Source organism: Phoca vitulina, unplaced genomic scaffold, assembly GCF_004348235.1.
Source record: "Phoca vitulina isolate PV1807 unplaced genomic scaffold, GSC_HSeal_1.0 scaffold38, whole genome shotgun sequence".
Lineage (NCBI taxonomy): Eukaryota > Metazoa > Chordata > Mammalia > Carnivora > Phocidae > Phoca > Phoca vitulina.
In genome coordinates, this window is record NW_022589741.1 from 5,396,023 (window position 1) to 5,423,132 (window position 27,110).

Here is a 27,110-nt window from a genome sequence, read left to right on the forward strand (position 1 = left end):
TTTACCCCTGCTCCCAGCATTTTTTAATGAAAATTTTAAATTTTTGTCACTATGTTGCTTTATCAAATATGTATCTCTCTGTACATCCATCAGTCAGCTTTTTAAATGGATTTCAAAAGAAGTTTCAGGGAACCCCTGGGTGGCTGTCTGTTAAGCGTCTGCCTTCAGCTCAGGTCATGATCCCAGGGTCTTGGGATTGAGTCCCCCATCAGGCTCCTTGCTCAGTGGGGAGTCTGCTGCTCCCTCTGCCCCTCCCCCCTTTGTGTACACACTTGCGGGCTCACTCTCTCTTGCTCAGATAAATAAAATCTTAAAAAAGTTGTTTCAGGCACCAGTAACTTTTACTCCCTGAACACTTCAGCATGCAGTCATTAATTGACTTTGGTGTTGGTTTATATTCTCAGATAAAATTTACATGCTGACATAAGCATCCATCCTAAGTGTACAATTTTGTGAGATTTGACACATGGGCTTACAGCCCTGTTAGGATGTACCATGTGTTCATCATCCTTGAGAATTACCTCATGCCCATTCCGTCAGCCCTACCCCTGCCTCCTTCCCGAGGCAGCCATTGTGATTGTTTCAACATAGATGACTTTTGCCTGATCTAGGACTTTATATAAATGGAACCATAACGATACGTACTTTTGTGTGTAAACTTTCAGTGCAGCACAGTGTTTTTGAGATTCATCCATGTTTTTGCAAAGCACAGTGGTTTGTTTTCCCAAGTGTTTGTACTGCGTTACCCTCCCACCAGTAAAGCAAGGGAGTACCAGTTGATCCTCATTTTTAACAATGTTTAGTGTTGTCAGTTTAATTTTAGTCATTCTAGATGTGTGTAGTGATTATCTCGTTACATTTGTAATTCCATTTCACTCATGACTATGGCTGTTGAGCCCTTTTTCTTATACTATTTGGCCTTCTTATACTTTGCTTTATAAAGTATTCCATTTTTTTGCCTGTTTTTTTTTTCCTACTGCATTATTCCTTTTTATTAGGGACCTGTAAAAGTTCTTAGATATTCTGTATATAGACTCTTTGGGAGATACATGCTTTTCTTTTATGGTTTTTGCTTTTTTATGTTTCGTCTAGAAAACTTTTGTCTATTTCTACCCCTATGACACAAAGATAATCTTTTTTGTTTCTTCTGTAAGCTTTATAATTTTAGCTTTCACATTTAGTTCTAAGATCCATCTTAAATTAATGATTATAGTGTAAGTAGGGAGTTAAATTTAATGATTTTTTTTCCTTTTCCATATGGATAGCAAGTGGTTTCATCACCCTTTGTTGGAAATACTTACCATCCCCACTGCATTGCTTCGGTGCCTTTTGTAAAAAATCAAGTGACTTAAAAATATGTGTTTATTTCTGGGCTCTCTGTTTTATTCCATTGATTTATTTGGGTATCCTTAGGCCATTACTACATAGTCGTAATTAATACAGTTCTGTACTAAGTTGAGTAGTAGTATTCTGTAGTCAGTTGAGTAGTTTAATTTTGTTCTATTTTTCCATGAACGCTTTTGATGTTCTAGTATTTTATTAGTATATAGAAATACAGTTGATTTTTGTATACTGATTTTATATCCTGTTACCTTGTCAAAGGTATTAGTTCTAGTAGTTGTTTCTTAGATTTCTTAAGAGTTTTCTATGTAAATAATCATGTAATCTGTGAATACAGACAGTTTTACTTCTTTCTGATCTTTATACGACTTATTTCTTTTTCTTGCCTTGCTACACTGGTTAGGATCATAAGTACATTGTTGAATAGAAGTTGTTAAAGTGGGCATCCCTGTCCTTTTTGTCAAGCTTGGGGGGGAACCTTTAATATTTTATCACTAAGTACAAAGTTAGCTGAGGGTTTTTCATATATGCCCTTAATTAGATTGCTTTTTATTTCTAGCTTGTTAAAAGTTTTGATAATGAATGGGTGTTGACTTTTATTAAATGCTTTTTCTGAGTTGAAATTATCATAAGGTTTTTCTTCCGTATTCTTCTGATGGGGTAAATACATTGGTTTTTTAAAAAACAATTAACCAAGGTTGAATTCCTAGGATAAACTCTACTTGGTTATGATGTGTATTATTCTTTTTATATAGGCCTGCATTCAGTTTGCTAATAATGTTGGTTAGATTTTTTTTTTTTTTTAATCTATATTCATGAAGGATTTTACCTCTTTCTTTTCTGGTCTTTGTGCCCTGTATAATTTTCATTTTTGTCATGTCTTTGTCTTTTTCTGGTATGAGGATTATGCTGGCTTTGTAAGGATTGTGAGTACTTCCTCCTTTTGTATGTTCTAAAAGAATTAGTGTAATTGGTATTACTTCTTCCTTACATGTTTGATAGAATTCATAAGTAAAACCATCTGGGCCTGGGGTTTTCTTTATGCGCAGATGTTGATCCCAAGTTCATCCTCTTTAGATTTCTTAGTTAACCTAGTTTTAGTTGTGGTCAGGTGTGTTTTTCAAGGATCTTGTTCATTCTAAGTTGTCAGACTTACATTAGAGCCTCATTAGGATGAGAAATACATCCACAAGAAACAAGGCCAGACACTGTAGTTGTAAATGAGTATGTGCATCTCTAAGTTTGTCCACTGAGAGGGCCTAGCAGCAGTGACACCCCAAAAGCAGTGAACACAACTAGCACCAGATCTAGTCCACTAAATATTACTGTCTACTGAAAGAAATTAGGGCTCTGTGAAAAATGGCTGATGTACCAGACGTAGACTGTTTCTTAACAAAACTTCAACCCAGCCCCTGATTGGATTAAAGTGATTGGTCTTCTCCACAGCAGAACAGAGCGGGAACCCACTTCCATCTTAATGGAAGATGACATCATCTGGTGCCTCTGATGCTTTTATATGTAGTGCCCAGTGGTCACTATGACATTACCAGGCTTGTGAAGGTAGAGATACTTACGATCAATTAAGAGAAAAACCATTTTAGAAACATACTCTCAGATGATCCCAATATTGGAGTTGGCAGATAAGGACTTTAAAATAATTAAGATCAATAGCTTAACCACAGTGATATGCCACTCACACCCACTAGAATGGCTAAAATTGAAGACAGTAACAAGTGTTGGTGGGGTTGTGGAGAGATTGGGTGCATATATGGTTCATATATGCAGCTACTTTGAAAGTAGTTTGATAGCTCCTCAAGAAGTTAAATATAGAATTAACCACGTAACCCAGCAGTTCCACTACTGAGTATATACCCAAGAGAAAAAAAACATACACCGTCTCAAAAATTTGTACATGAATGTTTGTAGCAGCTTTATTTTTAATAGCCTTGCCCAAAAGGAAACAACCCAAATGCCCATTGTCTGATGAATGGATAAGCAAAATGTGGTATATCTGTGCAATGCAATATTATCCAGCCATAAAATGGAATGAAATTCTGATACATGCTACAACATGAATGAAACCCTAAGAATATGCTAAGTGAAATCAGCTACACACAAAAGGACACATTTTCTGTCATTCCCTTATATGAGGTTTCTAGGATAGGCAAATTCATTGAAAAAAAAAAATAGACATTAACAGGGACTGGGTGGTGAGAGTAGGAAGTTATTGTTTAATGGGTGTAGGGTTTCTGTTTAGGACAGTGAAAAAGTTCTGCACAGATAGTGGTCATATTTGCAGACCATCGTGAATGTACTTGATGCCCCTAAATTGTAAACTTAAAATGGTAAATCTTTTTACCACAATAAAAAGGTAAATCTTTTTTTAAAGAAATGAACTACCAGTATATGTTATGATGAGGATAAATCTTTTTTTTTTTTTTTTTAAGATTTTATTTATTTATTTGACAGAGAGAGACAGCGAAAGAGGGAACACAAGCAGGGGAAGTGGGAGAGGGAGAAGCAGGCTTCCCGTGGAGCAGGGAGCCCGATGCGGGGCTCCATCCCAGGACCCGGGATCATGACCTGAGCCGAAGGCAGACGCTTAACGACTGAGCCACCCAGGCGCCCCATGTTATGATAAGGATGAATCTTAAGAACATTATGCTGAGTAAAAGAAGTCAGTCACAAAAGACCACATATTGTATGGTTCCTTTTATTGAGATATTCAGAATAAGGAAATCCATAAAGACAGAAGGTAGATGACTTGTAGCCAGGGGCTGGGAGGGAGAGATAGCTGGAGAGTGACTGCTAATGTGTATGGGGTTTCTTCTGGGGTTAATGAAAATGTTTTGAAATTTCATTATTCTGGGCGCCTGGGTGGCTCAGTCGGTTGAGCGTCTGCCTTCGGCTCCAGTCATGATCCTAGGGTCCTGGGATTGAGCCCCGCGTTGGCTCCCTGCTCGATGGGGAGTCTGCTTCTCCCGCTGCCTCTCCCCCTGCTTGTGCAAGCGCACTCACTCTCTCTTTCTGACAAATAAATAAAATCTTAAAAAAAAAAAAAAAACTTAAAAAAAATTTTTAAAAATTTCATTACGCTGATGGTTGCACAAGTTTGTAGATATACTTAAAAAACACTGAATTGTGTACTTTAAATGGATGAACTGCATGGTATGTGAATTATATCTTAGTAATAATAAGCTTAAATAAGAAGTAATAAATAATTCATATTAATGGACAAATAGGTGGAAATTGTTACCTGAGGAAAGGTAAAATATCTATAGCAATATGTAATTGGAATTATAGAGAACAGAAAAGGGGGACATAAGCAATATTTGAAGAGCTATTGACCAGAAATTTCCAAAATGGATACAAGATGCCAACTCTTAGATTCAGGCATCTCTTTGAATCCCAAGCAGGGTAAATGCAGATTAAACCATTCCTAAGTATGTCACAGTGAAACAGCTAAAAACTGAAAACAAACAAACAAGCTCTGAAACAGCCCCCTGAGGGGAAATGACACTCAGCCTTCACAGGGGCCACACTGAAAAGCTGACCCCTGTCTTCTCAGCAGGCACATTGGAGGAAGGGAGATGGGTAGACCACTGCAGTGAGGGCAGCGGTTCCTGCAGGAGGCAGGCATTGTGAGTGTGAATAGATGGGAAGAAATAGAGGGATTCTGGGGAAGTAAGTTAGTGGTCTTCTGGTTGCAGAAAAACCTTCCTGGAGTCCGCCAGTGTGGACGCTGGAAATCAGCTCTTGGTCCTCTCCTTCCACATCTGCTCTCCTCTACGCTGGAGCCCTCTGCTGGAAGTATCTTACAATTTGCCCTTTCCACTTCTTCCCACAGTTAATCTTCCCTGCTTTCCAGAGAAAGGTGTGCCTCTCTCTCCGTTCTTACTGCGGTGTGTTGCCTTGAGACAGAAAAAGCCTCCAAGTTGCATAAGAACGGAGTATTTTGAAACACTGGGATTGATGTACGGAAAATGAATTTCTGATAACTAGGTGTCAGATCCTTTTGCAAGTCATGTGGTTTCCAGTTCTTGGCTTTACACACAATTGATGGCTAATTTGATGCATTACTAAAAATAACCTTTTTTGTTAGATCTGTATGTATTTTTTAAGCAAATAACTCAGGAGGTTCTCAACGAGTGGCATAACATCAGAAAAACTTCTTCCAGTCCCATCTACTTATGTGAATAAGATTTTTCAGGACAGACATACAGTTAAAAAAATAAAAAGTAGAAATAAAATTGATTGTAATTTCTGGATTCGTTAAGTAGGAGGGAAAAAAGTTTCATCTACCTCATTAAGATATTATGTATGTTTTATATACACAGATACAACATAATTATTTTGTTTTTTGGGTTTTTTTTTAAGATTTTTTATTCATTTGTCAGAGAGAGAGAGAGAGAGAAAGCACAAGCAGAGGGAGAAGCAGGCTCCCTGCTGAGCAAGGAGCCCGATGCGGGACTCGATCCCAGGACCCTGGGATCATGACCTGAGCCGAAGGCAGACGCTTAACCGACTAAGCCACCCAGGTGTCCCAATTATTTTGTTTTGATAAGTTGTGTACTTAATTTGAATAACTCAATTCTGGGAGAATAACACTTGAATTTTATATACACAAATTTTAAAATGTTGAATTTTACTTACAATTATAATTTAGAGAAGCCAGATAAAGAATAAATGCAAGGCTTTCAAGCATAAAAATATAATACATTGGTTTTTAAATTTTGTTAGCAAAGTAAAATAGAGATGCAAGTTCTTCATTGTTTCAGAAAAGTTTGTTTAGGGGCGCCTGGGTGGCTCAGTCGGTTGAGCATCTGTCTTCAGCTCAGGTCATGATCTCAGGGTCCTGGGATTGAGTCCCACATCGGGCTCCTTGCCCAGCGAGAAGCCTGCTTCCCCTCTCCCTCTGCCTGCTGCTCCCCCTGCTTGTGCTCTCTCTGTCAAATAAATAAAATCTTTAAAAGAAAAGAAAAGTTTGTTTAGTTTTCTAAAAAGGATGATGGTAGGTATCACATAACTGTGGAGTTTAGGTTACGTTGGATACATTCCAAAGAACAGTTTTTCCTGACATATTAATAACAAAAAGTTCTAAATGTTAACTTACAAAATATGCAAGGATTTACACAAGTTTTTCAAAAGTATTTAGCAAGTTAGTACCTGAATAAAAATTTTTAAAGATCATTGACAAGGCCACCACTAGAGTCAGGGCAGGGCAGCACCCAGGGTACAAAATATATGTAGGTCTCCTCTCAGCATCCTGCAGGTGCACCTTTGGGAACTTAAGAGTAAGTGCCTCCTTAAATTATGCACCCTTGTTGTCTTGCTCATCCTAGTCTCAGCCCTGGTCACTGGGTTTATACAACTTAAGAAATTTGTGAAAAATTGGCTTTAAAATATTTGCAGATATCATTCACTTTTTATCAACTGCTTTTAATTTGTTTTTTAGGGTGGGATTAAAAACGCAGCCTGAATCAAAATGCCCTGAGCTGCTTGCCAATTACTGTGACATGTTGCTGAGAAAAACACCGTTAAGCAAAAAACTAACCTCTGAAGAGATTGAAGCAAAGCTTAAGGAAGTGGTATATATTTTTTTAATTTCAAAAATTTTAATTACCTTAGTTTGAATTTGTGTTGTGCTTATAAGACTTTGTGTGATAGCAGCTAATGTTGTGAAATTTTACAGTAGAAGATCTCTGTAGGGCAGTTATTTGTCTTCCTGGGAATTTTTATTCTGTAGCTTCTAGAAAAGGGAAATAGTATTTAATTCTTCCCCTTCCTGATTGTTTTAAAGGAAATCAATGCTAACTCCTATTAAAGGACAAAGAAGAGGGAAATGGAGCTGATGGTGTTTGGAATGACAGTAGAGAGACTGGGAGTTTGTCACTTCTTTCTTTTTTGTGAGAGCTCAAAATAGATAACGAGAAATGAGTGAGTGTAGGTAAGAGTTAGTTGCTTTCATTTTTGTCTCCTGGCTGTTAGTGTAATTTGCTATAAGCCCAGGAATACAAAGAAGAAAAAAAAATAGAAGTAAAGATAGAAAATATAGACAAAAAGATTTAGAGAGAAGATTAGTGTCAGATCAAAGTAAAAAGGCTATAGAGAAATTTGGGGAAAAACCCTTAATTTTCATCTAAAGTTTTATTACATTATTTATTAAATCTGAAAAATTGATGTTTATAGGAACTAAAAGGTTATTTGATTACAGTCTCAAATTTGCTAGCTTTTAAAGTAGTAAAGTAGGGTATTGGGACTGGTCATTTTTCAGAGATGGGTGATTCAGTAGGCTTCTATCTATATATGCATATGTAAATTTCTGGATTTTGACATTGGGGTATGGAAAGGTCTCAGTGAGAGAGCTGGCTAAGAATATACATGGATTGAAAGTAACTTTGTTTTCTGTACAGCTGTTGGTACTTAAATACGTACAAAATAAAGACGTTTTTATGAGATACCACAAAGCTCATTTGACACGACGTCTTATTTTAGACATCTCTGCTGATAGTGAAATTGAAGAGAATATGGTAGAGTGGCTAAGAGTAAGTAAATTTTTTAATATATTTTTTTTTTAATATAACACATGGTTCTTATGTGTGCTTAAGTAATACATTTTGGTGATGTTAGTGTCAAAGAAGTAGGGGACGTTTTATAAGAGCATGGCATCAGTGATATAAAATAAAGTGATATCTAATAAAGTATATTTTCTTAATAAAGACTTTAGTGAGACACTTTTGCTCTTGGTTTGCTTCTGATGTTTTGCACTTTTGTATTTCCACTTTCATTTGAATTGACCTTATTAAATGGGCTGTGGGACAAATCGTTGCATTTTTAAGGTGTTTTCAGTACTAAATGCTTAACTGTAGGGGTGTTTGTAAATAAAGACTTTTATATAGCTAAAAGAACTAATCCGTAAAAGATGATGGGTAATCAGTGCTAATTTAATTATGATTAAATTCTCATATCAAAGTATTTTAAGTCTGTTCCTGTCAGTTCACTTAAATGGAATTTGAGTTATATTAAAATGAATGTCTTTTATGTATATGTATGGTGTTAAGGTACATAATATGATTATGTTATATAAGATTATATATTATATATAGTTATATGTATTTTATATATATCTTCTTCATTTATATATATATTTCACAATACACATTTATCAATTGTCCTGCTTTGCATGATACTGTACGATAGTAAAATTACTCTGCAAACTGACAGTATGCAAAATGATCTTAATGTTAACAATCAGTGGGAAAAATTATTGTTTTGTAACTCTGAGAAATTTCTGTTAAAACATTAAAAACTCTATCTTACATAGGAAAAAAATTTGTAAAATGAGTATGTATTTAGTACACTATAAAACATAGGAAACTTTTAGAACTAAAGTACTATTTTTCTGTAAAAACCTAAGATTAGTTAGGAAAATATTTGCAATTCATATGTCCAATATTGTATTTAGAATACATAAAGAACTCTCACAACTCCACAGTAAAAAGACAGCTAAGTTACAAATGGGCAAAGGATTAAAATAGACATTTCTTCTCAGAAGATATTCACATGGCTAATGCATGTTTCAAAGATGTTGGACATCATTAGTCATTACTCCTGCTTTCCTCCCACTCTCCTTTATTCCCACTATGGTAGCTAAAATTAAAAAAGAAAACAACAAGTGTGGGCAAGGAAGAGGAGAAATTGGAACCTCATGTGCAGCTGATGAGACTATAAATCAGTGCAGCCCCCGGGGAAAACTGTTGGGCCGTTCTTAGAAATTAGACGTAGAGTCAGCCCAGCAGTTCTCCTCCTGAGTAATTCTGCTCGAGAGGTACGGAAGCATGTGACCACACAAGAACCTTGTTTGTGGATGTTCAAAACAGCATCATTAATAAGAGCCACAAGGTGGAAACAACCCAAAATGTCCATCAGCTGATAAGGGATAAACCAAATGTGGTTTAATCATACAACGGGATGATACTTAGTAGTCACGAGGAAAGCAGTACTGAAACACACTGCAACATGAGTGAACTTGGAAAACACTGCTAAGTGAAAGAATTCAGTTACAAAAGACCACGTAGTATGAGATTCCACTAAAACAAAATGTCCACAGTGGCCAAATCCAGAGACCCTGTAAATACACTAAAACCCACTTAATTGTACACTCTGAAAGAGTGAGTGTTCTGGTAGATGAGTTGTATCTCAGGAAAGCTGTCCTGTAAATGAAGAGTAGTTTGACCAGCCCAGGCCTTCTTGTCATGTGACTTAGAATATGGCACGAGCATCTTCTGTGTGCCTTGAAGAGTTGTCAGACTCCCTGTAAGTTTGGGTTAGCTTCCAGCCTGTGGTTTTTCGGGCTCTCAGTGTTGTGAAAGTTTTTGCCGGTGTCACTTCTCCTGGGGCGTCTTGTTTTTTGTCGTTGTTGTTGTTGTTGTTTGTTACTACTCCTTTCTCACTTAAGTTGATAATTTACCTTCAGTAAATTTACCTTAAGATAATTTACCTTACGTTCCTATGCCTGTATATTTAGAGTCTTCAGCGTTGGCAAGTTGACCTCAGTCAGCTCTTCTAGAATGCTATTTATGTTCTTTTAGATTATTTTCATTTCCAGCTTTATTTTTTTTTTCTGTGGTATGCTTTTATCATTGTCATTGGCCATTTAGCTCTCTTGATTATCCATTTTTGTAAAATGTCAAGTGGATTTATCCCTGGAAGGCAAGGATGCAACAGAACTGGATGCTTTGCTTTCTGTGGGTGAGCTGGATTAACAGATGACTAGCAGATTTTGAAAAAAAGTGTTGTGATTGGTCATGATGAGAAGTAAATTTTGTACTTTATGCATTCCTCACATTTAATACATGGTGATAACTGAGAGTTGACTTGGGTTGTTGAGGGACTGGTGTTACTGAACTATACTGTGGCGACTGATTCGTGTATATTGGAATCATGCAGAGAAAGCCTGGGTGACCTGTACTGTCTCATTTAGTTTTTAAGAACCAAATTTAATAGGTATTACAATATAAGTATTCTAATAAATAAGAGGGGAATGATTTTATATTAAAGCATCTAAGACTTAGTTTTCCATTAAAAGTTTTTCCTAATAGTGTATCAGATTATATATTATTGTTCATTACCTCTTTTGTCTTTGCCTTTCATAGGAAGTTGGTATGCCAGCAGATTATGTAAACAAACTTGCTAGAATGTTTCAGGACATAAAAGTATCTGAAGATTTGAACCAAGCTTTTAAGGAAATGCACAAAAATAATAAATTGGCTTTACCAGGTATTATTTTATAATTATGTGTGTGTGTGTGTGTGTGTGTGTGTGTACACACATTTATATGTATATATATACACACCTTTTTAAAGAGATTATTTTTGTTTTCCAGTATATTAAAAATGAACCCTAACAGTAACAGATACAAAAATGTTATAAAGTCCACATTCCTTGAAGACATCCAGCAAAACAGAATTTAACAGAATTTAGATTTGATATGATAGTCCTTATTTTTATGTATGTATGTATGTATTTTTTAAATTATTTTTTATTTATTTTTAAAGATTATTTATTTGAGAAAGAGAGAGAGAGAATATGACCAAGAAGGGCAGAGGGAAGGGAGAGAGAATCTCAGGCCGACTCTGTGCTGAGTGCAGAGCCCAGCACAGGGTTCAATTTCATGACCTGGAGATCATGACCTGAGCTGAAACCAAGAGTTGGATGCTCCACCGGCTCTACCACTTAGGCACCCCTATTTTTTATTTTTTCAAAATAACCACAATTCACTGCCTGAGCTTTACATGTTTCAGATCCAGTCACATGAAGAGACTTATTTCTTTTTTATTTTAAGATTGATTTTATTTATTTATTTGTTTATTGATTGATTGAATGATTGATTTATAAGTAGGCTCCACACCCAGCATGGAGCCCAACAGGGGGCTTGAACCCACAACCCTGAGATCAAGACCTGAGCTGAGAGTCGGATGCTTAACCGACTGAGCCACCCAGGCATCCCCCCCACCCTTTTTAAAAGATTTTATTTATTTGAGAGAGAGAAAGAGAAAGAGTATGAGCGGGGGCGGGGGGCAGAGGGAGAGGGAGAAGCAGACTCCCCGCTGAGCAGGGAGCCTGAGCAGAAGGCAAGACGCTTCACCAACTGAGCCACCCTGGCACACACACCCCCCCTTTTTTTCTTTATAAGTTTTATTTTTAAGTATAATCTCTACAGCCAATGTGGGGTTTGAACTCATGACCCTGAGATCGAGAGTCGCATGCCCCCCCCCCGACTGAGCCAGCCAGGTGTCCCTCTAATCCTTTTTTTTTTTTTTTTTTTTAAAGATTTTATTTATTTGACAGAGATACAGCGAGAGAGGGAACACAAGCAGGGGGAGTGGGAGAGGGAGAAGCAGGCTTCCCGCTGAGCAGGGAGCCCGATGTGGGGCTCGATCCCAGGACCCTGGGATCATGACCTGAGCTGAAGGCAGATGCTTAACAACTGAGCCACCCAGGCGCCCCCCCCCTTTTTTTTAAAAGATACTTTTAACAAAATCTTTAGGGTTTCGTTTATTTTTCACCAATGCTCACCCACTATACATATATATTTCTTTTTAATTTTACACATTTTCAAGATTATTTATTTCATATTTTCTGATATTCTTGCCTATAGCTGATTCAGTTAATATAAAAATTCTAAATGCTGGTGCCTGGTCAAGGAGCTCTGAGAAAGTCTTTGTCTCACTTCCTACTGAACTGGAGGATTTGATACCTGAAGTAGAAGAATTCTACAAAAAAAATCATAGTGGTAGAAAATTACATTGGCATCATCTCATGTCAAATGGAATTGTAAGTAGATGGTGTATTAGTTCCGATATTGGTTTGACTGAAAGTACCGGCACTCGAGAGATCTTTGTTTGTCTCACATGTGCAAGTTTGAGCAGGTCTAGTGGATCTAGTCCATGGAGTTGTAGGGACATGGGCTTCTGGTTGTATCAGCACACTTAAAATATTGCTCTTGTCTGCAAATGCAATATGATCCCCAATGTGCCTGTCTTCCAGCCCAACAGGAAGGGAAAGATGAGAGTATACGGTACTTCAGGAGTAACTTCTAGAAGTTGCCCCATCATTTCCACTCACATCCCATTGGGCAGAACTGGTCACATGACCACATTTTGCCCCAGGGAGAGCTGGGATTTGAGCCTTTATTCTGGGCAGTCATGAAGTTGTGCTAAAATTGTGATTACCATGTAAAAAAGGAAGAATGGATATTGGAAGACGGCTGGCAGTCTTTTCCATGTTTAATCTCATGTAAGAGAGAGTATAGGAGAGAGATGGTAATCATCCTGAAGAGAGTCTCATCTTTATGTTATTTTGTCTGTTATAGATAACATTTAAGAATGAAGTAGGTCAATATGATTTGGAGGTAACGACGTTTCAGCTGGCTGTGTTGTTTGCATGGAACCAAAGACCCAGAGAGAAAATCAGCTTTGAAAATCTAAAACTTGCAACTGAACTCCCTGATGCTGAGCTTAGAAGGACTTTATGGGTTTGTTTTATGTTTTTTGTTTTTAAAGTTGTATCCAGTCACAAGCAGGAAATATTTGATGGCTTGCTTACAATAAATTTATGAATTCATAACACTCTGAAAATGACCTTTAATCAAGAAAAAATACACTAATGAGGTATTAATGCACTAATGAGGTATTCATGGTAAAAAAGACATTGAAAATAAGCAAGTTACAAAGATGGTGAAAGACAAGAAAGGAAAAAAAAAATGAGAGAAAGTTTGAGTTGGTGTTTAAACGTTATCTGTGAGGAGTGTGACCACAGATTTCATACTGAGAATGTGTTCAGAGATTTTTATGATGACCAAAAATGTAAGAATTAGAAAACTTTGGTCTTTTTGAGGGCCTGCAAAATGTACTTATTAGTCTCCTGCTCATAGCTACATTTTACTCCTACTCCACAGACCTCTTGAAAGTTCCAGAATAATAATTGTCTAGAGGGAAATAGCTGGTGTGTAACTGGCGGGTTGCTTTTGCTGTGATCGCCTGTGACCAGTTGCTCTGGTCTCGTCTCTTACTGTAAAGAGATCATTTATTGCTTCCTTCCTCACAGCCAACTCTTTCTCCTCGTTCTTTTCTCAGTTTCTACATTTACATTGTTAAAGTCATCGAGGTATCATATAAAAGTTGAATCGTGATTTTGTGCTTATAATTTGTTCTCCCCTCTTTTAGTCATGTTGGAGAATTGATCTTAGTATTCCGTACTGTTGATCGATGTTAATTGTTTTCTCTTTATTCTTCGTAGTCTTTAGTAGCTTTCCCAAAGCTCAAGCGGCAGGTTTTACTGTACGAACCTCAAGTCAGCTCACCCAAAGACTTTACAGAAGGCACTCTCTTCTCAGTGAACCAGGAATTCAGCTTAATGTAAGGTCGACGGTGGTTGATGTAAAATAAAAATACCTTGTTGGAAGTTTGGTGTTAATTTATTGTTAGCACAATAATTATTTTCCTTACGTTATATTTAAAACATCACTCTAGGGTTACGCCACTTAGTTGTTTATTAAACATAGTAATGAAGTGGAGATGCTTCTTATTTGTCAAGGATACATTTTGGTGTGTGATTATATTGCTTTTCATCTTTAAACATCTTTATATTGCTTTCATCTTTAAACATTGAACTCTAAAGAAGCTTTATTCACACAAAGCATTTTTCCCCTAAGATCCATTTAGATGATAATGCTGAATAGCAGCCCATGTATCTTCCGACGATCTAAGCACTTTCATGGTAGTATAAATTATATTAGCTCTGTTATTACAGGGAATGTTGTCACCCATACATTATTAACTGAGCTTTTGTTGTGTTTGGGGGAAATCATATGATTCATTTTAAATAAAGCTGTATTGTGATTATTTGTTACTTTTCCTTTAAACAGTTCTGGAGAGTAATCTTCAGAATATTTCTAAATCTTTTTTCTCAGACATTATTGCTATAGTGTGATGTCAAAAGGCCTTCAACTGTAAAATACTTGATTCACTGTTTTTTATAGAAAAAATGCAAAAGTTCAGAAAAGGGGTAAAATCAACTTGATTGGACGCTTGCAGCTCACTACAGAAAGGATGAGAGAAGAGGAGAATGAAGGAATAGTTCAACTAAGAATACTTAGAACCCAGGTTTGTATAAGGCAGAATGTCTATATTTGAAAAAATTTTCGTTTTTTTTAATTTCCATTTTTTTAATTTATTTTTTTAATTTTTATTTATTTATTTTAAAGATTTTACTTATTTATTTGAGAGAGAGAGAATGAGAGAGAGAGAACACATGAGAGGGGATAGGGCCAGAGGGCGAAGCAGACTCCCTGCCGAGCAGGGAGCCCAATGCGGGACTCGATCCAGGGACTCCAGGATCATGACCTGAGCCGAAGGCAGTCGCTTAACCAACTGAGCCACCCAGGCGCCCATTTTTTTTAAAATTTAAAAGCATGTAGGTATTCAAACTGTAATTTTCATTTTACTGGAATTTAAAAATGGCATTCCTGGCATTCTCTTAGTTGCTGAAAGAGATGTCTGTATGTCTTGATGGCCTCTGGTAGATTCTGCTGGTTGGGCAAAACCTTGGTTTTAAGTTATGTCTCCCTTTGATCACAATTGACTTAATGTGTGTCCACAGTAAGTTATAATTCTAGGATTGAAGTATTTAAACTCTTACTTAATTTTAAGACTTATAATTCCATTGTAATATGAAATTAGGGAACACTTTTAAAAACTTTTTTTTTTCTTGAGTTTTATTTATTTATTTTTAGCAGTCTCCACACCCAATGTGAGGCTTGATCTCATGACCCCAAGATCAAGAATCTCATGCGCTTCTGACTGAGCCAGCCAGGCGCCTCTACTTTCAAAAACATTTTAAAGCTAGGATTGTGGTCCCTTCTGAACATGATAAAGAATACTTACTGCAAACTGATGTGTGACCATTTTAACTTTAGAAATATTTTTATTAGGGGCATCTGGGTGGCTCAGTCAGTTAAGCGTCTGCCTTTGGCTCAGGTCATGATCCGAGGGTCCTGGGATTGAGTCCCGCCTCGGGCTTCTTACTCAGCAGGGAGCCTGCTTCTCCCTCTGCCTGTTGCCCCCCCAACCCCACTTGTGCTCACTCACTCTCTATTTTTGACAAATAAATCTTAAAGAAATACCATTAAGACCAAGTTATTCCACTTTTGCTGTTTTTATTTAATATTATTTGAAACATGCTGGCCAATTCAAGAAAATATGAAACAAATAAGAAAAGATTAAAGTATTCCATCACTTCTAGATCATATAGTATGATAAAGGAGCAGGGAAAAGATGAATAAAAATCAGTTGCTTTTCTAGTTAGCAATAAATTTGAAAAACTTAAGAGAAAAGGGGCACTTGGGTAGCTCAGTTGGTTGAGCATCCAACTCTTGATTTCGGCTCCGGTCATGATTTCTGGGTCGTGAGATGGAGCCCCACGCTGGACTCCTTGTTCAGCAGGGAGTCTGCTTGAGATTCTCTGTCTCTGCCCCTCCCCCCGGTTGTGTGCGCTCTGTCTCTCAAATAAGTAAATAAAATCTTAAAAAAAAAAGGAGAAATAAAGAAACCATAGAATTCATAGGCACTTCTTTAAAAAGAATTCATGGCCCTTTACTGAGAGTCAAAAGGAGATTTGAATAAATAGAAAGATCTTGCTCTTTTTCTCTTGGCTAAAATTTTTATTGAGGTGTAATTTACATGTAAAATGCACATTTCACAGGTTGTCCATGAGTTTTGATAAGTGTACGTACCTGTGTGAGCATCACCTCAGTTAAGATACAGAAGGTTTCTGTCCGTCCAGCCAGGCCCCCTCCGACCCACCGGACTCCCCCTCACTGTTGCCTAGTTTTGCCTGTTCGAGTCTTCATGGACATAGAATCAGACAGTGAACGTACTTGTTCTGTCTAGCTGCTTTTGCTCAGCATGCAGTAACCATGTTCTTCAGTGATAAGGCTGCATTACTTAGGAAGTCGATTTTTCCCATGTAAAAATTCGACTGGGAATATTTTGGGAATTTTACAAATTGATTCTCAGTTTTATGAGAAAGAATAAATGAGAGTGTTTGAGATCCTTAAAAAAAAAAAAGAATAAGGTGTTGGTGGAACTTGCCTTTGCCAAATGTGAACACTTACTAAAATATCTGCGAAATAAAACAGTGTACCAGGCAGATTGGTTGAGGAAAATAGCTCAGAATTGAACCTACTCTATAAATATAGACGAACTTTGAAATAAAGGAAATAATTTCCATGAGCCACGACAAGGGAATTCAGGAAGAGATTTGGGGGAGTTTCACGTTTGGGGGGAAAATCAGGGTATAGTTCCAGTTTCTGGCTACACCAGGATAAATTCCAGATGGATTCGAGTTGAGCAGGTATAGTCATTCTATAGGACGTGCAGAGAAAATGAAGTTTTTTGCTTTGTCTTAAACTGATGGCTGATTATGTACAGTCCAGTAATCTGGGCTGTCCCTTTAGGTAGTGCTCAGCCTTTCTCATTTCTCCCGATCTTCCTCCAGTCAGCCCCACTCTGTGCTGTTTCACAAATGGCATCTGGAAGGATCGAGGGCGAGAGGAATTCATTTGACCTTGTAGTGACAGTGAAGGGACTGTCCTATCCTTGTGACAGTGGCCTGGGTTCTTGCTTTTTTTGTGCGGTGCTTTCCATGTCAGCTGCGGGAGCCTCACTTTCTGTTGCTACCTGCTGCTACTGAGCTCTGGTTCATTATTTTTCCAGTTGGTAAGGAACACATGGGCTCTTCCCTGCTCTGACCGCCTGTCCTCTGTGCTTACGGAGCCCTTCAGCTCTCTGAGCCTCTGCCCCATCTCCCGTGTGGCCTCTTGGCCTGCAGGTGCTCCTGTCACTCTCACCGCTGCTGCAGCATGACTCTGGCCTGGAACTGAAGGCCTGTGGGGGTCTTGTTAGCTCTGCACCCTACCTGTGCCATGTGGGGACTGGAGGAGGGTCGGGAGTGCGTGTTCTTCCCATCCTGTCATGCCCCGTCTTCCAGTGATGGCCGGCTGGCAAGTGCAGACCAGGGCCAGCGCCCCCGTGCTCGGTTCCCCTCATCACCTCTCGAGCACAGCCACTTTCCTCACCTCGGCCAAAGCTTGAGACACGTACAGTCAGTCCTCCCTCCTGGCTCCCGAGATTTTCACGTGCCTGAACGCTTTCGCCCTTCTTTCTGTCTGGACCCTTGACGTAAGCCCCTGGCATCGGGAGCCTGGCATCTCGATACACTGAGAATGGGAGGACTTCACTGTCCTCCTCATGATAGGGGAGGGATCCTCATGTCTGCCGGGGATGTGGAAGAGTCTTTTCTCTTGTGGAACAGTGCCTGGTGCCCAAGTCTGTTACCGCTTTGCAGCAAAACCTCACTTTGAATGTGAAAAGCCAGTATTACCTCTCATTTTCTCTTTTCACATTTCTTCTTTAACAAATTCTAATCTCCACCAAGGCAGACAGATGCCTTTGGTTTGCTAAGGAGAGAGCTCCTACAGGAAAAGCAAAAGAGATGGGGCGCCTGGGTGGCTCACTCGTTAAGCATCTGCCTTCGGTTCAGGTCATGATCCCAGGGTCCTGGGATCCAGCCCCGCAGCGGGAAGCCTGCTTCTCCCTCTCCTTCTGGCCCTCCCCCTACTCATGCTCTCTTGCTCTCTCTCTCTCTCTCTCAAATAAAATCTTTAAAAAAAAAAAGCAAAAGGAAAGAATATTTAATAATTTTTGAATTATCTCTCTTACAAACTTAATAGTAATTAAATCATCAAGGAAATATTTATAAAATTGACTTAGGTGAACAGTGCTTACTCCTGTTGGAAGTCAGAATATTTCATTAGATCAATAAACTGAAGGTAATATTTATAGCAGATATAATTTATTATTCTGATAAATACATAAAGAGTAGTAATTACTGATTTTTAAAACTAGACACCAGCTGGCATGTGCTTCTACACAAAGAAGTAACTCTGCATATGATGGAAAAGGGTGTGTAAGGGGTTTGTTGTATCTTAATTGATACTTAACACAATACCAGTTTATATACATACTGTGTTCACAGTTAAGAGAAAATTTTAAAACATGCATAATGTGGAAAAAAGTAATGGAAGGAAGTATCCCAAAACATTAGGTGTGGTTTTCTGCAGAGAGGTTATGGGTAATTTTGTTTTTCTTTGTTTTTCAAAATCTTTATAATCAGATTTTCTTTTACAGTGAGTGGAAAAAAAGTATATTTGTTAAGTAAAAGCTGCTGGTCTCAAGATTAATCTAGTGATTCGTCTTTTGGATGGATGTTGGAAAGAGAATGAAATACATAAAAAGTCATGTTTTGTTGTTTTACTTAAAATTTAATCTATTAATGATTTCATTTTTGTTTTTCTTTTAGGAAGCTATCATACAAATAATGAAGATGAGAAAGAAAATTAGTAATGCTCAGCTGCAGACTGAATTAGTAGAAATTTTGAAAAACATGTTTTTGCCACAAAAGAAAATGATAAAAGAGCAAATAGAGTGGCTAATAGAGCACAAATACATCCGAAGAGACGAGTCTGACATCAACACCTTCATATACATGGCGTGATCTTGAGTTTCCTGGACAACATCAAGGACCCAGACTGCAGAGTGCGTGGGCAGAAGGTTGTAACAGTTCGTGCTGGACGAGGGTTTATTTGGACTTTGATTACATAAATATTAAAATCTCTGCCTTACCTGACAAACGACTCTCTTTGCCAATCACATTAGTTAGCATGGTGGCAGGCCCTTCATGTTGCGCACTCTGTAACAGCATGCTGTTTTGTGGAGAGGCTTGCATTCATGAAGAGCCCATGATGAACTTGTAAAAGTAAATTTGATTTCTATCCACCAGAAGAAATAGTCGGGAAGGGTGAGGGCGGGGTTCTTGTTGCTTTTTTTTTTTTTTTCTCCTCTCTTTTTTTCCTCTCTCACGAAAATGTACTTGCACAAGGAAGGATCTTCAGATATTCGTGCACTGAATAATGCTGTTATGTTTTGTTTTTTTAAAAATGCAATTAAAACTAGAAATAGCACTCTTGGTTTCTTTTGATCAAAAGAGGGAGCTGGTCTGCACAACATTGGGGGAGGGCAGATGTAGGTGAGAAGATAAGTATTTAATAATATAACACTATTTGTTCACGCCCTGCTTCAGTATAGTAACTGGATTTAATGGTGACCTGAAAATGATATTAAATTTTTCCAACTTAACAGACGTTGGCTTTCTTTAAGCAGGAGACTGCTATTTTAGATGTTTGTGTTAAATGAGTTTTAAAATTTTATATGGCTGGAGAGCTTGTTTTGAAAAACTGAAGCTTATATTAATTTGTTGCTCCAATTGTTTAAAAAAAATGTATGGAGAGAAGTCGGTCATTTCAACTGCAGAGTCAGAATAGCAAAACAAAGATATTAAGTGTGTTCACTAACACACTTAATGTTTGTATACCTAATATTTATTATGCCAAATTTTGTTATCTCCAAATTTATTAAAAACAAGGCAGAAATCTACTCTCACATAATACAGTTATGTAACTATTTCTTGATCTGCAGCATAGAAATATTTTGGAATTTTAAAGTCTCATGATTAGGGATTTATAGCCTCAGGTTTCTGGAAAGGAAGATATTCTGTTTTAAAAAGGAGTGTCGGTTACGTAGGGGGAGGAGAAAAACCACAACATAAGACCTGAAAAGCATAAGCAAAATTGTTGCAGTCTTAATATGAGCAGTAAACTTGCCAAATATATGTACATATATATTTATATATTTTAAAAATAAACGTTTTTAAAATGTTCAGAAGGCAACACTTACCTTGTTCCTTTCAGTCAATCCAAAGTAGCAACTTACTAGTTGCCAGCCACTGAATACCCAGAGTGACGCAGAGTTCAGGACTTGAGGACACGGGCAGCTTAGCGGAGAAAAGTATACTCCCTGTTGGCAAAGAGTGGCTCTACATGGATTTTTATTCATTATGCTGCACGTTCCAAGTTTTTTTGCAAATGCTTTTCTATCTTGTTTGATACTAAGTAATACTTTAAACCTATGATTTGGGAAATAGTAGGAAGTGGAGTGCTGAGCTTTGAAAGGTGCATGGTAGACAGTATTATGCAAGGTGCTTTCAGGAGTGTTCTGTGGAATCTGTCCCCAGTCCCAAGAGGCGTTGTGAGCTGCCTGCTGAAGGGAAGGAGAGCAAATTCAAAACATCGAAGGTGTCGCTGGGTATATTCACATGCCTGTTCTGCAACTCACAGGAAATTGGAATTTTGTTTCTAATTTAAAATCTTACATTTAGCTCTGGCGGCAGCATGTGTCCGTTATTAGACCGAGTGCATTGTGGAGAATTAAACTAAATTGATGACTGCGGACGATGGATACATTTGAAATTTAAAAATAATACTTTGTAATAATTGTGGCCCTTACATTTAACAAATAGTTCAGGATTGGGCATATTTGCTTCTCCCATATTCGAATGCCCAAGGGAAAACAGTGGAAGGGAGAATTACAGGTCATTTTTTAAAGTTTCAGATTTGTTGCTTTAAACCATAATTGTTCTCAGAACACGTTTGGAATTTCTCATCTTTTTGGTCATTTTAAGAATGAGAGCCATGATGTTTTGATTTATAAAGGAAAATTTAATGCAAAAGTGGGTAACTAAATCCATAGCCAAGTTTTCTATTAAATTTTATAAATTTTTTAATAGCTAATTATGTCCTAATTGTATTTTGGGAAATTGAACAGCAGCAAATACTGTAGACATAACAGTTTTCATCTTTTTTGTTGTTGTTATGTATACAAAAGTTCAACTACTTTTTGGTGTTAATGAAAACAATTTAGTTGACGAGGTGCCTATGCCATTGTTCAGTTTTCTTTAAATGTGTCTTGATAATAGATTTGCTAATTTAAAAAAAAAGAATCTGATAAAAACCTTCCCAGCGATTAGCGAAAGGTACGGAATCACAGTTAGTATCCTTTATTGAGTCCCTTTCCTCTGATTGCACTTCAAAGTGGTGCCATGGTGGTGAGGAGAATCCAGGCTGCCAGGAGTAGGGCAGTGGGACGCACCACAGCTTAATTTAAACTGTGAACACTAATATAAAGCTGGAGCCATCTGGAAAATGTTAACCTTTGTTGTCCTCATTGCCAGAGTAAGTAGACATGAAGCAAAACTTACAAAGTAAAAAACAATTTTAATGCTTACAATGCGATAAATATTAGGACATTAGTATTCCAATGATTTAATGAGGATGTTGAAATAAATTATGAAGTCTTCCAATTTTTACGTTTATTGGAGGGGTCCCTGCATTGTCAACCTGTTTATTTAAGTCTCTTACTCTTATTTTATGCGTAAATGTTACAGTTTCCAAAAACGAACTGTTAGCTTTCTTGTTTTTACTTTTTATTGAATTTAATACAAAATATGACCGGAGTAGTTACAAAGTATTTTGCATTATTTGCAGTAGGATGTCCTTAGCCCGGCTCACAGGGCAAATTTTAAACATTCAATTTGGGTGAAAGATCTAGTTTTTCAGAAAGATTTGCCATCTTAAACTCAAGCCGGTTTTTCTATTTTCATGTAAATGACTGGGATGCTATCTTACAAACTCTTCCAAGGTCATGTTTGTGAAATCAACATTACCTGAGAGCTTTCCTGTCATCTACACTATGTATGTCGTCTGGAGTGTTGAACAAATTTGCGTTCCTAAGTTGGACTTTATCTTCGTGTGGTATATACGGTTTTGAACGTGTGCCGCTGCGTACTGAGATGATAATGCTGTACAATTTTAAATGGTAGCAGTTTCTGTATGGAGTAGGCTGAAATATTTTGATGAACTGCTTAATTTTTGGATTTTATTTTTTAAGTTGTATAATTTATTTTCTTGCAAAATAAAAGTGTAATATAAAAGCTTTCACCTATCCAGAAAATATTGATGTTCTACTGTTAAGTAGTTTTTAAGACTTAAATTTGTGTAATAGGTATATTTATACATTTCATGGTGAAATAGTAAATCTTAGCCTTAGGAATCAGAAACATGAAAAGTAACCCACTTATGTCTTTTAGATTTTAAATTTTAGTCCATAACGAAAGCTATCAGGAATGTCGCTTTTTCAGTGATGATAGCAGCCTAAAGTTATGATGCCTGGAAAAGATAAACTATTTCAGACCTGAAAGTGATTAATGCATCCTTTCACAGGTTAGATAAGCCATGTCATAACCACAATTTAAGTTTTATATCAGATAAAAACAAATATAAAACTTTTTTTTTTTTTTTGCAAATTTGTGAAATATTTAAGTTTCGAAGCTAGGGATAGTTTAGTAATAAGCTTATGAGGATGGACAGTGTCCTTCACAAAGTACCATAGCCTGGGTGGCTGATAAACCACAGAAATCTGTTTCTCACAGTCCCAGAGGCTGGAAGTCAAAGGTGAAGAAGGTGTCGGTGTGGTTGGTTTGGGTGATGAACCTCTAGCACGGTGCAGCTGCCGACTTCTGGGTGTGTCCTCAGATGGAGGAAAGAGGGCTGAGAGAACTCCCAGGGTCTATTTCGTAAGGGCACTACGCTCATTCACGAAGGCCCTGCTTCCTGAGCTAGTCATCTCTCACAGCCAGCACCCCACTACGAATACCATCCCTTTGGGGATTAGGTTTCAACGTATGGTTTTGGGGGAGACACAGACCTTAAGTCTATTGTATTCATAGTGACCTTAAGCTCAGCTTGGGACTTGAGCAGGGATTGGGGTGGGGTGGGGAGTTGATAGAAAAGTATGGTCTCGGTATAAGACTCACCTAAACCTAGAGATAGATTTACCATTAAACTTTCAGGGCCCCAGGAATTTTGTATCGGCAATAAACTTCAGTTTATTACACTTTGCAGATGAGGGGTTTTGTTTTGTTTTTGTTTTACAAACTTAAGGTTTATGACAACCTAGCTTCATTTTCCAATAGCATTTGCTCACTTTGTGTCTGAATCACATTTTGGTAATTTTTGCAATATTTGAGACTTTAATTATATTTGTTACGGTGATCGGTGATCTTTGATGCTACTTTTGTAATGGTTTCAGGTGCCCCAAACTGCACCCACACAAGGACGGTAAACTCAACCGATAAATGTGTGTGTGCAGACTCCTCCACCAACTGACTGTGTCCCCATCTCCCTCTCCTCAGGCCTCCCTATTCCCGAGACACAACAGTATTGAAATTGGACCAATTAATAACCCTACAGTGGCGTTTAAGTGTTCAAGTGAAAAGAGGAGTCGCACATCTTTCACTTTAAATCAGAAGCTAGGACTAATTAAGCTTAGTGAGGTGTGTGTCGAAAGCAGAGATAGGCCGAAAGTGAGGCCTCTTGTGCCAAACAGCCAAGTTGTGAATGCAAAGAGAAAGTTCTTGAAGGAAATTAAAAGTGCTACTCCAGTGAACACACGAATGATAAAGCCAAACAGCCTTACTGCTGATACAGAGAAAGTTCTAGTGGTCTGGACAGAAGATCAAACCAGCCATAACTCCTTTAAGCCAAAGCCTGACCCAGGGCAAGGCCCTAACTCTCTTCAATTTCGTGAAAGCGGAGAGAGAAGCAGCTGCAGACTGAAGCTAGCAGAGGTCAAGTGCAAGGTACAGTAATGAGAGCTGATGTTCAAGCTGCAGCAAGTTCTCCAGAAGAATTAACGAAGGTGGCTCCACTTAACAGATTTTCAGTGTGGATGACCTGGCCTCCTACTGGAAGAAGGTGCCATCTAGGACTTTGCTAGAGAGAAGTCAACGCCTCAAAGCTTCAAAGGACAGGCTGACTCTTAGGGGCTCATGCAGCTGGTGACTAAGTTGAAGCCAATGCTCATGTACCATCCTGAAAACCCTAGGGCCCTTTAAGAATTATGCTAAATCTCTTCTGTCCATGCCCTACAGATGGAACACCAAAGCTTGGATGTGAGAAGAGTATGTTATTGGCACAAAATTAGACATGTAAATAGAACAGGATAAAGAGCCCAGAAATAAACCTATGCCTATACCATCAATTAATCTATGACAAGGGAGGCAACAATACACAATGGGGAAGGGACAGTCTTTTCAATAAATAGTGTTGGCCAAACTGGGCCACATTTTTTAATTTTAAGATTTATTTACTTATTTGAGGGGGGAGGGGCAGAGGGAGAGGGAGAATGTCAAGCAGACTCCCTGCAGAGCGCAGAGCCTGATGAAGGTCTCCATCCCAAGACCCTGAGATCATGACCCTGAGCCGAAATCAAAAGTCAGGCGCTCAACTGACCGAGCCACCCAGGCGCCCCCAAACTGGACCACTTCCTTAGGCCGTGCACAAAATTAAGTGGTTAAAGACCTAAATGTGAGACCTGAAACCATGAAACTTGAGACTATACCAAAATGAAGCAAAGGAAGCCATCGACAGAACAAAAAGACAACCCAGTGAATGGGAGGAAATACTTATAAATGATACACCCAACATGCAGGTAATAACTAAAATGTATAAAGAACTCATTCACCTCAACACGAAAAAAAAAAATCAACTAAAAGGGGCAAATTTGTGATTTTATATAATTTTTTTTCTCAAAGAGAGTCCCCCAAAATATCAAAAGTTGGATCCAGTCCTGCTAAAACTGAATACAAAAAGAAACCTGTGTGGTGCATACATAGTAGGTGCTCAAATGTGGGGTGAGTGAATGAGAACATGTGTGCTTGAGAACAGCATAGATAGAGTTCAGTATCTTAACCTTTGAATGAGGAGCCTTTATTTTCTAATTGCTCATGCTAAGCTCTAAAATCAAATACGGACTTTGTATGTCATTACACTTCTGTTTTGACGAACGGACAGTCTGGAGCCTTAGATTTTTGATTTACAAACTTTTATGAATTTCTGATGAAAGAAAAAGACATCCATGTAATTATATACACAATTGTGTAAATTTTAAATGTTCCAACACTGAAGATCAAAAAGTATGATAGTGACGTCCTAGAGTGAGTACAGAGAGTAAGTAGCAACTTGCTCTCTGGCCTGGTAATGATCTAATGTCACATGCGCTTATCCAAATTTAGATCTACTCTCCTCTCTGCCTGCTCGTCTAAAGAATGACAGGAGACTTCCCTGGGTGTTAATGATTTTTGCTGTTTTCATTCAAGAAATCCAGTATTTTGGGAGCCTGGGTAGTTCAGTCGTTAGGCGTCTGCCTTTGGCTCAGGTCATGATCCCAGGGTCCTGGGGTCGAGCCCCACATCGGGCTCCGTGCTCAGTGGGAAGCCTGCTTCTCCTTCTCCGTCTCCCTCTGCTGCTTCTCCTGCTTGTGCTGTCTCTCAAATAAATAAATAAAATCTTAAAAAAAAAAAGAGCCACACACTTGCTCCACTTAGGAACTAACTCAGTCTCCCAGGTCAGCAACCTTGATCGAATTCTCTACTGCTTCCCTCCCCACCGCACTTCATTAATTCTCTGTTTTATATCTACAATCTGACCTTTGTTTACCTTCACTTCTGCTGTGTTTGCTGAGTGTTAAACATTTCATGGCGTGCTTATACCATCTCAGGGAGCTGTTGGCTTGCTTCTTGGCCTACATTTTGAAGTGGACTATCTGTACAGAGTGGTAAATAGTGGTCAGTGGGATTGTTTGCTTTAAATCTGACATTTGGGGGGGCACATGGGTGGCAAAGTCGGTTGAGCGTCCGACTCTTGGTCATGATCTCAGGGTTGTGAGATTGAGCCGCACTGGGCTCCGTGCTCAGTTCAGAGTCTGCTTGAGATTCTCGTCCTCTGTCTCTCCTGCTCATGCTCTCTCTCAAATAAATACCTCTTAAAATCTGTATCCATATCTATATATCTTATATGGGTATATATATCTTGGGCCTCACACACACACACATACCCAGAGCTTAAGCATGGATACATATTGTAATGATTTTTCTTTCAGTAGCTGTTGAAGCAATAGGTATGAAAAGGTTTTTACTTGGCCTGGAAGAGGCTCAGCAAGAGAGAAGGCATTGAGTGTGATATTCGAAGGAAGGAGGTAGGACTTGGTGACCTTGAATATAGAGGCTCTGGTAGGTGAAGGAAGCAAGCACTACTTTAAGGGACAACCTGGGTGCCTGGGAAGTTAAAGGTAGAGGTGCTGTGTTTATCTATTGCTTTGTTAAAACAAAAAAACAACCCCGAACATAGTGGTTTAAAAACAAAAACAGCCATTTAATTTCTTTCATGGGTTCTGTGGATCATGAATTCAGGGCACAGAAGGGAGGGCTTATCTCTGCTCCATAATGACTGGGCTTTCAGCTGGAAGGGTTGAATGCTGGGGACTGGAATCATTTTAAGGCTTTTTATCCATATTTCTGCCTAGACCTAGCGTGGGAAGTCACACGATCTCATTTCTGCCATACTGCACTGGTCCCGGCAGTCCGGGTTCGGATTCCAGGGGAGGGAACACAGACCCCAGTCACATGGAAAGGAGCTTGTCGGGGGGGCCATCTTTGAAAAATACAATCTCCCTCAGCTGTCAATAAAACAATTTCAAACAAAACATAATGAAGGGTGGGAATTTTACTTGAGGAAAAATATGGGCTTGGGTTAAGTTGTATGCTGTCACTCCTTGTATCTTCTTCTTTTTTAAAAAAAGATTTTATTTGAGAGAGAGAGAGCAGGCGCACGAGATGGGAGAGGGGCAGAGGCAGAGGGAGAAGCAGACTCCCCCTGAGCAGAGAGCCTGACTCCCAGGACTCTGACATCATGACCT

The 27,110-nt window shown here is 38.3% G+C and overlaps 1 protein-coding gene across 1 annotated transcript in view; it reads left to right on the forward strand.

Moving 5' to 3' along the window:
* Positions 1 to 22,287, forward strand: part of CUL5 (cullin 5) — a 90,407-nt gene extending 68,120 nt beyond the window's left edge. Inside the window, exons 12-19 of the mRNA XM_032427689.1 lie at positions 6,797 to 6,929; positions 7,755 to 7,886; positions 10,497 to 10,620; positions 12,002 to 12,177; positions 12,716 to 12,877; positions 13,642 to 13,760; positions 14,384 to 14,507; positions 18,763 to 22,287. Coding sequence (XP_032283580.1) covers positions 6,797 to 6,929; positions 7,755 to 7,886; positions 10,497 to 10,620; positions 12,002 to 12,177; positions 12,716 to 12,877; positions 13,642 to 13,760; positions 14,384 to 14,507; positions 18,763 to 18,957 — 1,165 coding nt within the window. The 3' untranslated portion in view covers positions 18,958 to 22,287. The remainder of the gene's footprint in view (positions 1 to 6,796; positions 6,930 to 7,754; positions 7,887 to 10,496; positions 10,621 to 12,001; positions 12,178 to 12,715; positions 12,878 to 13,641; positions 13,761 to 14,383; positions 14,508 to 18,762) is intronic.
* Positions 22,288 to 27,110: the final 4,823 nt, after the last annotated feature.